The 13,159-nt window shown below is 46.1% G+C and overlaps 1 protein-coding gene across 2 annotated transcripts in view; it reads right to left on the bottom strand.

Annotated features, from left to right (window-relative positions):
• COL6A2 (collagen type VI alpha 2 chain) overlaps positions 1-13,159 on the bottom strand; it is a 57,394-nt gene that overhangs the window by 38,596 nt on the left and 5,639 nt on the right. For both annotated transcript variants that reach the window (XM_056536523.1, XM_056536522.1), the window contains exons 4-10: positions 10,802-10,822; positions 4,186-4,251; positions 2,829-2,882; positions 2,701-2,745; positions 2,575-2,601; positions 2,467-2,493; positions 2,253-2,297 (exon numbers count right to left, since the gene is read on the bottom strand). In XM_056536523.1, the coding sequence (XP_056392498.1) occupies positions 2,253-2,297; positions 2,467-2,493; positions 2,575-2,601; positions 2,701-2,745; positions 2,829-2,882; positions 4,186-4,251; positions 10,802-10,822 (285 nt within the window). The remainder of the gene's footprint in view (positions 1-2,252; positions 2,298-2,466; positions 2,494-2,574; positions 2,602-2,700; positions 2,746-2,828; positions 2,883-4,185; positions 4,252-10,801; positions 10,823-13,159) is intronic.

The raw sequence follows: 13,159 nt of genomic DNA, 5'->3' as shown, positions 1-13,159 counted from the left end.
TATCCCCTAGCAACGGCTCAACCTCTCTGGCTGCTGAAGATAGGCGCGGTACAAGGGAGTAGACAGAAGCAAGGTCGGACGTAGCAGAAGGTCGGGGCAGGCAGCAAGGATCGTAGTCAGGGGCAACGGCAGAAGGTCTGGAATCACAGGCAAGGAACACACAAGGAACGCTTTCACTGGCACTAGGGCAACAAGATCCGGCGAGGGAGTGAAGGGGAAGTGAGGTGATATAGGGAAGTGCACAGGTGTAAACACTAATTGGAACCACTGCACCAATCAGCGGTGCAGTGGCCCTTTAAATCGCAAAGACCCGGCGCGCGCGCGCCCTAGGGAGCGGGGCCGCGCGCGCCGGGACAGAACTGACGGGGAGCGAGTAAGGTACGGGAGCCGGGGTGCGCATCGCGAGCGGGCGCTACCCGCATCGCGAATCGCATCCCGGCCGGAGGTAGTAACGCAGCGCCCCGGGTCCGTGGAACCGACCGGGGCGCTGCAGTGAGGGAAGTGTAGCGAGCGCTCCGGGGAGGAGCGGGGACCCGGAGCGCTCGGCGTAACAGGGGGTATATATTTAATGCGCAAGCGGGGGGTATATATTTAATGCGCTGGTTGGGGGTATATATTTAATGCGCCAGCGGGGGGTATATATTTAATGCTCCGGCAGGGGGTATATATTTAATGCGCCGGCGCGGGGTATATATTTATTAATGTGCCGGCAGGGGTCATATCTAATGCGCTGCTGGGGGGCTAGATATATAGGCTATATGTCTGCCCCCCCTGCAGCGCTATATATCTTGCCCCCCACAGTGCTTTTAATATAGATACGGTCCTCTGCTAGTCACAATGTTCCTTTTTAAATCTTCCGCTTTGAGCCCTGATTGGCTCCTCAGTACCGGCCATTCAGGGCTCCCCGCGGGGGATTCAAAAATGAAAGTTAAAATCGCAGGGTTGCGGAGCTTGCCGCCCGCTCCCCTGCTTAATAACTTCAGATCGCATCGGGTCTCAGAAGTGAAACCCGGTGCGATCAATCCCTCAGCCCCTGTACTACAACCCCCATCATGGAACAGACTCTGTTCCATGATGGTGGTAGTAGTACAAACAATAATGTAGCCTCCCCAGCTGTCTGCAGACTGCTGCAGCTAGGGCATTACTACTCCCATCATGGAAACAAGTCTGTTCCATGATGGGAGTAGTCGTAGTCCCTCAGCACTGCAGGAGTCTGCTGATGTCACCTCTTCTGAGCATGCTCAGTACAAATAACGTCCGTTATAATAACGGGCATTAACGGGTGTATTTACTAACATCTGTCGGCAATAGACTTCAATGTTAAAAATAACGTCCGTTAATTTATCCGTTTCTTGTGACGGAAAAAAAATTAGTGCATGTTCAGTTAATTCTTCCGTCACAACTAACGGCCGTTATTCATGAAGGACTATTACGGATCATAACGGATAATCAAAAATCCCGTAGACTTGAATGGGATTTTGTAACGGACATTTAACATCTGTTATTAAGACTTTTCTAACGGACGTTTATAACGGATCTTTTAACGGATTAATTTTATAGTGTGAAAGCAGCCTTAACTGTAACAAGGTGAGTTAAACATGAAACATCATCAATAGGGCCAGAAACCAATGGTATTTACTCAAATGTGTTCATAGTTCTAGTACGGTATGTTGACTGTAAAAAAGTTGCTTTCAACCTGCATTTTATACTAGAAAAATATAGCTTTAAAGGGGTACTCTGGCTCAAAACCATCTTATTCCCTATCCGTGTTCGCTCCGGGTCTGATTACTGTCGATCACAGGGCCGGAGCGTTGTGATGTCAAGGCTCCGCCCCGTGTGACATCACGCTCCGCCCCCCTCAATACAAGCCTATGGGAGGGGGTGTGACAGCTGTTGACAGTAATCAGACCCGGAGCGAACACACTCCGGGGACTGATTATAAACAGGGTGCGGCGTGCAAGATCACTGGGGTCCCCAGCGGCGGGACCCCTGCGATCAGGCATGTTATCCCCTATCCTTTGGATAGGGGATAAGATGTCTAAGCGCTGGAGTACCCCTTTAAATAGAAATATCTGTGCTTTATAAATGTCGTGAGTAGGGAAACTTTTTAATGTGACATGTATAACCTTGACTTTAAAAGTCAGGAACTTATACATTCTAAAAGCCTAAGCTCTTCAAAACCTGTATGTAACCAAATAATTCATACAGTTTAGCTATTCATGTATTAATTTAATATAGTTTTATCTCCTTACCTTCTGCCCATCTGTACCATTTCTTCCATGAAGTCCGGGTATACCCTGTTATAAATAGAGATACAGTGGTTATTTTACAGTCCACTCCATGTTAAAAAAAAAAAAAAAAAATATATATATATATATATATATATATATGTGTATATATATATATATATATATATATATATATATATATATATATATATATAAAAATACTAGAAATCCAGCTTACCCTTCTTCCATCTGCACCAAAATCTCCCTAGAAAATAAAGGCAACATGTTAAGTTGAGAACAAATATTGATGCTATTTGAATACAACTTCTGTATATTAGGTAGTTACCTTTTCACCTTTAGCACCAGGAACACCCTAAAACACAAGAAAAGAAGAGGTTACATGAGCATCACTTGAATTACATTACTAAAAACTCTGTAATAGCTATAAGTACATCTAAAAATTACACCATACCTTAGGACCAGGGTATCCAATTGGTCCCTCAATTCCAGGATCTCCCTAAAAGTAAAACATAGGAATGTAAGCTCTTCAAACAATAAATAATAAACAGCAAAAATGATAGATAAATCGATATTGCCTACCTGTCGACCTTTTAGGCCAGCACCTCCAGGTTCTCCAGTGTTACCTTTAGCACCCTGAAATACAGCAAAAAATTAAATTACATAGAGACATTTTTCAGTCAGAGAGGATCAATTCTCCACCATCTTCCATATAGTTAAATGTAAATGGTTGCATTGACTTTATTAACTATATGTATTTATGTTATTTTTGTTGTTATCAGTTCAGATCAGTTATTATTTAATTCTAGAGTGTAGCTTTGATTACTTTATATAATCAATTCTTACATTGGGCAAAGTTCCTCATGCAAAATTACTATGCACTAGCTCCCTGCGCAGGACTGTTTTTTTTTTTTAATCCCACTCCCGCCCGCTCACGCTGGATTTCTGGCCATTACTGCCCGTTCCTGCAAGGTGTGTGTTCCACCCCCACCCGCTGCCGCAACATGTGTGTCCAGTCCCGCCCCCTCCCACAAAAATGTTGTCACAACTTTTAGAAATAGTACCCCCTTGTCATTTCATAACTCCCGTGCCATTTCATTACCTCCTTCATTAGCCCTTTGTGCCATTTCATCAGCCCCCTGTGGCATTTCAGAGGTTTGTGGGACTGCACAGGATTCTGCAGGACCTGCTGTGTGTTCTGTTGCTGTGTGTTCTGTAACCTTATTACAATTTTTTTATTGGGACCCGCTAGATCCCAATCTCGATGTAGGGCTCTATTATGTACAGTATTATATTACATTACTGAAAAGGGGTACTCCACTGAAAAAAACAAATATATTTCTTAAATCAACTGGTGCCAGAAAGTTAAACAGATTTTTAAATTACTTCTGGACAGTACTTATCAGCTGCTGTATGCTCCACAGGAATTACTTTTCTTTTTGAATTTCCTTTCTGCCTGATCACAGTGCTCTCTGCTGACACCTCTGTCCATTTTAGGAACTGTCCAGAGTAGGAGCAAGTCCCCATAAAAACCTCTCATGCTCTGGACAGTTCCTGATATGGACAGAGGTGTCAGCAGCGAGTACTGTGGTCAGACAGAAAGGAAATTCAAAAAGAAAAGAGCTTCCTGTTGATCATACAGCAGCTGATAAGTACTGTTTTTAATAAAAGTAATTTACAAATCTGTTTAACTTTCTGGCACCAGTTGATTTAAAAAAAAAATGTTTTCCAGTGGAGTACCCCTTTAAATGTAACTTCAATACTGTAATAGGAAAATATAGCCAGTGCTAAGGATGTGACGGCTGAATGGTGAGTTAGATGGATGTTGGGGTGTCAAGAGCACATATTGGGTATAGTATATGTGTACACAGAGTTCAAAGTATCGGGTATAAATATATCTATGTGTACAGTATAACAAAATTAAGCAATGTTCACTTACCTTCTGTCCTCTCTGACCAGGCAGACCAGGAGGTCCCTTAATCTGCAGACAGCTCAGTCTGTAACACTGCAAGAAGTCAAACATTAATATGTAGAAAGAAACACAGTATAAAGTTAATACTAAACAGTTAACACTATGGTGTAGATTTCAGTGAGCACAGGTAGCTCCAGGCGTACACCCAAGCGCGATCACGCAGGATTTATGTAGAGGCTGTTACGCCGAGCGCTCCGGGTCCCCGCTCCTCCCCGGAGCGCTCGCCACATCCTCGCTACTGCAGCGCCCCGGTCAGATCCACTGACCGGGTGCGCTGCGATACTGCCTCCAGCCGGGATGCGATTCGCGATGCGGGTGGCGTCCGCTCGCGATGCGCACCCCGGCTCCCGTACCTGACTCGCTCTCCGTCGGTCCTGTCCCGGCGCGCGCGGCCCCGCTCCCTAGGGCGCGCGCGCGCCGGGTCTCTGCGATTTAAAGGGCCACTGCGCCACTGATTGGCGCAGTTGTTCTAATTAGTGTGTTCACCTGTGCACTCCCTATGTATACCTCACTTCCCCTGCACTCCCTCGCCGGATCTTGTTGCCATTGTGCCAGTGAAAGCGTTTCCTTGTGTGTTCCTAGCCTGTGTTCCAGACCTCCTGCCGTTGCCCCTGACTACGATCCTTGCTGCCTGCCCCGACCTTCTGCTACGTCCGACCTTGCTCTTGTCTACTCCCTTGTACCGCGCCTATCTTCAGCAGTCAGAGAGGTTGAGCCGTTGCTAGTGGATACGACCTGGTTACTACCGCCGCTGCAAGACCATCCCGCTTTGCGGCGGGCTCTGGTGAATACCAGTAGTAACTTAGAACCGGTCCACTAGCACGGTCCACGGCAATCCCTCTCTGGCACAGAGGATCCACCTCCTGCCAGCCGAATCGTGACACTAGATCCGGCCATGGATCCCGCTGAAGTTCCACTGCCAGTTGTCGCCGACCTCACCACGGTGGTCGCCCAGCAGTCGCAACAGATAGCGCAACAAGGCCACCAGCTGTCTCAACTGACCGTGATGCTACAGCAGCTACTACCACAGCTTCAACAATCATCTCCTCCGCCTGCTCCTGCACCTCCTCCGCAGCGAGTGGCCGCTTCCGGCCTACGACTATCCTTGCCGGATAAATTTGATGGGGACTCTAAGTTTTGCCGTGGCTTTCTTTCACAATGTTCCCTGCACTTGGAGATGATGTCGGACCAGTTTCCTACTGAAAGGTCTAAGGTGGCTTTCGTAGTCAGCCTTCTGTCTGGGAAAGCTCTGTCATGGGCCACACCGCTCTGGGACCGCAATGACCCCGTCACTGCCTCTGTACACTCCTTCTTCTCGGAAATTCGAAGTGTCTTTGAGGAACCTGCCCGAGCCTCTTCTGCTGAGACTGCCCTGCTGAACCTGGTCCAGGGTAATTCTTCCGTTGGCGAGTACGCCATACAATTCCGTACTCTTGCTTCCGAATTATCCTGGAATAATGAGGCCCTCTGCGCGACCTTTAAAAAAGGCCTATCCAGCAACATTAAAGATGCTCTGGCCGCACGAGAAATTCCTGCTAACCTGCATGAACTCATTCATCTAGCCACTCGCATTGACATGCGTTTTTCCGAAAGGCGTCAGGAGCTCCGCCAGGATATGGACTTTGTTCGCACGAGGCGTTTTTTCTCCCCGGCTCCTCTCTCCTCTGGTCCTCTGCAATCCGTTCCTGTGCCTTCCGCCGTGGAGGCTATGCAAGTTGACCGGTCTCGCTTGACACCTCAAGAGAGGACACGACGCCGCATGGAGAATCTTTGCCTGTACTGTGCCGGTACCGAACACTTCCTGAAGGATTGTCCTATCCGTCCTCCCCGCCTGGAAAGACGTACGCTGACTCCGCACAAAGGTGAGACAGTTCTTGATGTCAACTCTGCTTCTCCACGCCTTACTGTGCCTGTGCGGATATCTGCCTCTACCTTCTCCTTCTCTACCATGGCCTTCTTGGATTCCGGATCTGCAGGAAATTTTATTTTGGCCTCTCTCATCAACAGGTTCAACATCCCGGTGACCAGTCTCGCCAGACCCCTCTACATCAATTGTGTTAACAATGAAAGATTGGACTGTACCGTACGTTACCGCACGGAGCCCCTCCTAATGTGCATCGGACCTCATCACGAAAAAATTGAGTTTTTGGTCCTCTCCAATTGCACTTCCGAAATTCTCCTTGGACTACCGTGGCTTCAACGCCATTCCCCAACCCTTGATTGGTCCACAGGAGATATCAAGAGCTGGGGTACTTCTTGTTTCAAGGACTGTCTTAAACCGGTTCCCAGTACTCCCTGCCGTGACCCTGTGGTTCCCCCTGTAACCGGTCTCCCTAAGGCTTATATGGACTATGCTGACGTATTTTGCAAAAAACAAGCTGAGACTTTACCTCCTCACAGGCCTTATGACTGTCCTATTGACCTCCTCCCGGGCACTACTCCACCCCGGGGCAGAATTTATCCTCTGTCCGCCCCAGAGACTCTTGCTATGTCTGAATACATCCAGGAAAATTTAAAAAAGGGGTTTATCCGCAAATCCTCCTCTCCTGCCGGAGCTGGATTTTTCTTTGTGTCCAAAAAAGATGGCTCCCTACGTCCTTGCATTGATTACCGCGGACTTAATAAAATCACGGTAAAGAACCGCTACCCCCTACCTCTTATCTCAGAACTCTTTGATCGCCTTCAAGGTGCCCACATCTTTACCAAACTGGACTTAAGAGGTGCTTATAATCTCATCCGCATCAGGGAGGGGGACGAATGGAAAACTGCATTTAACACTAGAGATGGACACTTTGAGTATCTGGTCATGCCCTTTGGCCTGTGCAACGCCCCTGCCGTCTTCCAAGACTTTGTTAATGAAATTTTTCGTGATCTCTTATATTCCTGTGTTGTTGTGTATCTGGACGATATTCTGATTTTTTCTGCCAACTTAGAGGAACACCGCCAGCATGTCCGCATGGTTCTTCAGAGACTTCGAGACAATCAACTTTATGCCAAAATGGAGAAATGTCTGTTTGAATGTCAATCTCTTCCTTTCCTAGGATACTTGGTTTCTGGCCAGGGACTACAAATGGACCCAGATAAACTCTCTGCCGTCTTAGATTGGCCACGCCCCTCCGGACTCCGTGCTATCCAACGTTTTTTGGGGTTCGCCAATTATTACAGACAATTTATTCCTCATTTTTCCACTATTGTGGCTCCTATCGTGGCTTTAACCAAGAAGAATGCCAATCCTAAGTCCTGGTCTCCTCAAGCGGAAGACGCATTTAAACGGCTCAAGTCTGCCTTTTCTTCTGCTCCCGTGCTCTCCAGACCTGACCCATCTAAACCCTTCCTATTGGAGGTTGATGCCTCCTCAGTGGGAGCTGGAGCGGTCCTTCTACAAAAAAATTCTTCCGGGCATGCTGTTACTTGTGGTTTTTTTTCTAGGACCTTCTCTCCGGCGGAGAGGAACTACTCCATCGGGGATTGAGAACTACTGGCCATTAAATTGGCACTTGAGGAATGGAGGCATCTGCTGGAGGGATCAAAATTTCCAGTTATCATTTACACCGACCACAAGAATCTCTCCTATCCAGTCTGCCCAACGGCTGAATCCTCGCCAGGCCAGGTGGTCTTTGTTCTTTGCCCGTTTTAACTTTGAAATTCATTTTCGCCCTGCCGACAAGAACATTAGGGCCGATGCTCTCTCTCGTTCCTCGGATGCTTCGGAAGTAGAGGTCTCTCCGCAACACATCATTCCTCCTGACTGTCTGATCTCCACTTCTCCAGCCTCCATCAGGCAAACTCCTCCAGGGAAGACCTTCGTTTCTCCACGCCAACGTCTCGGGATTCTCAAATGGGGTCACTCCTCCCACCTCGCTGGCCATGCGGGCATCAAAAAGTCTTTGCAACTCATCTCTCGCTTCTATTGGTGGCCGACTCTGGAGACGGATGTTGTTGATTTTGTGCGGGCCTGTACTGTCTGTGCCCGGGATAAGACTCCTCGCCAGAAGCCTGCTGGTCTCCTTCATCCTCTGCCTGTCCCCGAACAGCCTTGGTCTCTGATTGGTATGGACTTTATTACAGACTTACCCCCATCCCGTGGCAACACTGTTGTTTGGGTGGTCGTTGATCGATTTTCCAAGATGGCACATTTTATTCCTCTTCCTGGTCTTCCTTCAGCGCCTCAGTTGGCAAAACAATTTTTTGTACACATTTTTCGTCTTCACGGTTTGCCCACGCAGATCGTCTCGGATAGAGGCGTCCAATTCGTGTCAAAATTCTGGAGGGCTCTCTGTAAACAACTCAAGATTAAATTAAACTTCTCTTCTGCTTATCATCCTCAATCCAATGGGCAAGTAGAAAGAATTAACCAGGTCCTGGGTGACTATTTACGGCATTTTGTTTCCTCCCGCCAGGATGACTGGGCAGATCTTCTACCATGGGCCGAATTCTCGTACAACTTCAGAGTCTCTGAATCTTCTTCTAAATCCCCATTTTTCGTGGTGTACGGCCGTCACCCTCTTCCCCCCCTCCCTACTCCCTTGCCCTCTGGTTTGCCCGCTGTGGATGAAGTGACTCGTGATCTTTCCACCATATGGAAAGAGACCCAAAATTCTCTTTTACAGGCTTCATCTCGCATGAAAAAGTTTGCCGATAAGAAAAGAAGAGCTCCCCCCATTTTTTCTCCCGGAGACAAGGTATGGCTCTCCGCTAAATATGTCCGCTTCCGTGTCCCCAGCTACAAACTGGGACCACGCTATCTTGGTCCTTTCAAAATCTTGTGCCAAATTAATCCTGTCTCTTACAAACTTCTTCTTCCTCCTTCTCTTCGTATTCCTAATGCCTTTCATGTCTCTCTTCTTAAACCACTCATCATCAACCGTTTCTCTCCCAAACTTGTTTCTCCCACTCCTGTTTCCGGTTCCTCTGACATCTTCTCCGTAAAGGAGATACTGGCCTCCAAGACGGTCAGAGGGAAAAAAATTTTTTTGGTCGATTGGGAGGGCTGTGGTCCTGAAGAGAGATCCTGGGAACCTGAGGACAACATCCTAGACAAAAGTCTGGTCCTCAGGTTCTCAGGCTCCAAGAAGAGGGGGAGACCCAAGGGGGGGTACTGTTACGCCGAGCGCTCCGGGTCCCCGCTCCTCCCCGGAGCGCTCGCCACATCCTCGCTACTGCAGCGCCCCGGTCAGATCCACTGACCGGGTGCGCTGCGATACCGCCTCCAGCCGGGATGCGATTTGCGATGCGGGTGGCGCCCGCTCGCGATGCGCACCCCGGCTCCCGTACCTGACTCGCTCTCCGTCGGTCCTGTCCCGGCGCGCGCGGCCCTGCTCCCTAGGGCGCGCGCGCGCCGGGTCTCTGCGATTTAAAGGGCCACTGCGCCACTGATTGGCGCAGTTGTTCTAATTAGTGTGTTCACCTGTGCACTCCCTATGTATACCTCACTTCCCCTGCACTCCCTCGCCGGATCTTGTTGCCATTGTGCCAGTGAAAGCGTTTCCTTGTGTGTTCCTAGCCTGTGTTCCAGACCTCCTGCCGTTGCCCCTGACTACGATCCTTGCTGCCTGCCCCGACCTTCTGCTACGTCCGACCTTGCTCTTGTCTACTCCCTTGTACCGCGCCTATCTTCAGCAGTCAGAGAGGTTGAGCCGTTGCTAGTGGATACGACCTGGTTACTACCGCCGCTGCAAGACCATCCCGCTTTGCGGCGGGCTCTGGTGAATACCAGTAGTAACTTAGAACCGGTCCACTAGCACGGTCCACGCCAATCCCTCTCTGGCACAGAGGATCCACCTCCTGCCAGCCGAATCGTGACAGAGGCGCATGTCTCCGCATTAATCTGGCATGATCATCCGCTGGCGTGTGGGATGCGCTGCTCACCATAGTTGCTTATATCTTGTATACACTGACATGTCCAGACACTTTGGCACATCATACCCCTTTGACACATCGTATAACTTTTTTGGGAAGGAAAACAAACTCATGTGCATTAGTTGGTATGATTCTGAAATTATGAAAACTCATAGTTACCTCATGGATAGAGTTGTAAAGATTTGACTATTTAATTTAAATGAACATGGCTTCTATAAATATTAGCTGAAAAGGTATTTAAAGGGAACTTGTCACATAAAAATGCTGTCTAATCTGCAGGCATTATGTTATAGAGCAGGAGGAACTGAGCAGATTGATATATAGTTATGGAAAAAGCTTAGCGATAACTTGTCACGTATTCATGTTAATCTCTGCTCATTCTGGGCATAGTAGTCATGTGGGTGGTCCTATCCGTGACACACAGCTCTCTTTACATGTACCCTTATGCACAAATAACTTTTTAGTCACTGAGTAAGAAGGCCTACCAGACTACTCAGCCCAGAATGAGCAATGATATACGTGAATGAATGACAATTTCTCCTATATATCAGTCTGTTCAGTTCTCTTCTTCTGCTCTATACCATAATACCTACAGATTGGACTACATGTTCAATATGACAGGTTCTGTTTAACATGATTTAACTCAGGACCTGTCTCATATCCAATGAGAATTCTAATCTAATAAAAAAACAACAAAATGGCAAAAAAACAAGAAAGCACATACCTCTCCATAAGCCTCATGTTTCTGCAAAGACAAACAGAAAAATGTAATTAGTCTCATTAATGTTACCATATTAACAGATATATAGGTTAAATGTAATAGCCATAAACAAACATAATCTATGCATGACCATAATAAGATTTATATAAAGTTTTATAGCCATAAAATCACATTTACAATATTGAAAAGATGCCAGGAAACCAGTGACTGATAATATAGTGTGAAAATCTCTTCCTATCTGCATCACTATTTTTATTGTAGATAATGACATTAAAAAAAAGCTAATCATTTTTGGTATTGTACATGCTACCATTGTATAAATGTAAATTCCCATGGGGGCATCACACCCATCTCACGTGGTAGCAGACAGACCTGATCCAGGTTTATCTGTCACTTCTTTCCAAATCCCTAGTGGCCCCATGTTTAAGGTTTTTCCTTCCTTTATTTCTCCCAGTAGTTACATTAAAGAGAAACAGTGTATGTGCTGCCACCATCAATCTAAGTATCCATCTGTGGCTCTTGTGAGAGTCATGGTGGTCTTTTTTTTTTGTATGTTAACATAACTCCTATTACTTGCAGTATAAAGAGGCCCTACTTGCGAGGCCACCAGCCCATTAGTAGTTGGCACTTGTCTTGAAAATAACCTAGCAGCTAAAATGTCATTAAAAAAACAATCAAAACACTTTTGACATTTCCTAGAGTCACGACAACATCTGTAGGGGTCTCCTTTTTATTAAAATAATGCTATTTTCAATCAGTCATCATAAACACACATGCAATGTTCTGCAACACGGTGAAGGCTAAAAAGCAGCACACAAAAAATTAATAACATTACCATTTTATACAGCACATGTCTCCTTATGCTATTCACCATACCACTTGCTACACTAACATTCCTGCTTACATTATGAAATGAAGTCAGACAATAAAGCATTGCAGATGGCAGATAATGTTGTGAAATAAGTTTATAGGGAAAGGAGATTAGAGCCCCAATGCTTTATTGAGAGATAAATCAAAGGAAGGGTGAGTGGCGTTAAGGCTCTTCTCTCTCTATGTCCAAACTATCCATGATGGAATAATCTCTTAGTAGACTGAAAACAAGCTGGTGGACAAGCTGTGCATAACTAGCTTGCCCCCTGACTTTGGAGCAGTTTAGGAGTTAATAAACCCCTGCTGTTATGGGCTGATCCCCTCCCTCACCTGTTATTCTGCCAAGCAACTAGGTGGCATCTCTCATGGGGGTGGGGATTTGGAGATCACCCAATTACAAGGTTTTGTTGTTTTCCAGGCTTATATGCTCAAGGTGCCCCCCCCCCCCTCCTAAATCTGCCCTTGACCTGGAGTTTTGTCCCTCCCTCCCTGTTGTTTTGTGTTGTTTTGTAAGTCACAGCTGGCGGTAAGAAGGTGGAAAGCGGGGTAGACCTGTACACCGGCAGGTGTGGCAGCACCTCCCAGAGTTGACAAGAAGCCAATTGTGCCTTGTTTTACAGTTTTTTGTTATTTATAAATAAAGCTGTGGCCGACCCTCACCCACACAAAGATTTAATAGTTGTTATTTCTTTTATTTATTATTAGTTAAGTAAGGGGGGGGGAGGGGTAATACATTTGTTAAGAAAGAGGTAATGTCATCTCAGCAGTCTTGCAACAGTCTTGGATGGACATCCTCTCCAAATTAATAATCAGGCATTTCTCCAACATTTCTTAGAAATTAAGATATTAAAATATTCTAATCCAAACTAAGAAGATCAAATAGGGCCGGCACTGCTATAGTTATATACTGGAATCCATGAAGCTGGCTTTATTACACTCAGGTGATGCATTCTTAATAAATCAAAGCTTCAATCACCATCAAGTGTCAGTTTATGTAAAGTTGGTCATACATTCTATTATTCTCTTTCTACCTCAAAACCATTCATGTGTAGGCTATCTTGTTAATTAGTCTACTGTTCTGAATGGGCTGTGATTTTAAAAGACATTACTTTTTTGATTCCTTAAAAAGTAGCCTGATTAACATATTGTCTATGAGTAAATAAGCTGGGTTTCAGATGGTATTATATTATAACCAGCAAGATCTTTAGCCTATTTACAACAATTTATTGCATTTAAATACTATGGACACCTTTGCTTTTTAGTTATTATAGTGTTTAACATTATCTCCATAGGCCTTTGCTTAATTTCTCTTCTATAGCCACTACAGTTTGCTTTGTGAGCTCTATTTTCTCTCTATACTTGTACATTTCCCTATATAATTCAAATTTACAAGCTGTCTTTTGTGTGATCTCTTCTCTTTCACCAGTCCGTGTGAGCTATCCTCTGAGAATTCTCTCCTCCCTGCTCACTCTTTGAGCTGCTGTGTATCTC

This window comes from Hyla sarda, chromosome 8 (genome assembly GCF_029499605.1).
Source record: "Hyla sarda isolate aHylSar1 chromosome 8, aHylSar1.hap1, whole genome shotgun sequence".
NCBI classification, from domain to species: Eukaryota; Metazoa; Chordata; class Amphibia; order Anura; family Hylidae; genus Hyla; species Hyla sarda.
Note: the sequence above shows the minus strand (reverse complement) of the source record. Positions and strands in the feature narration are given on the sequence as shown.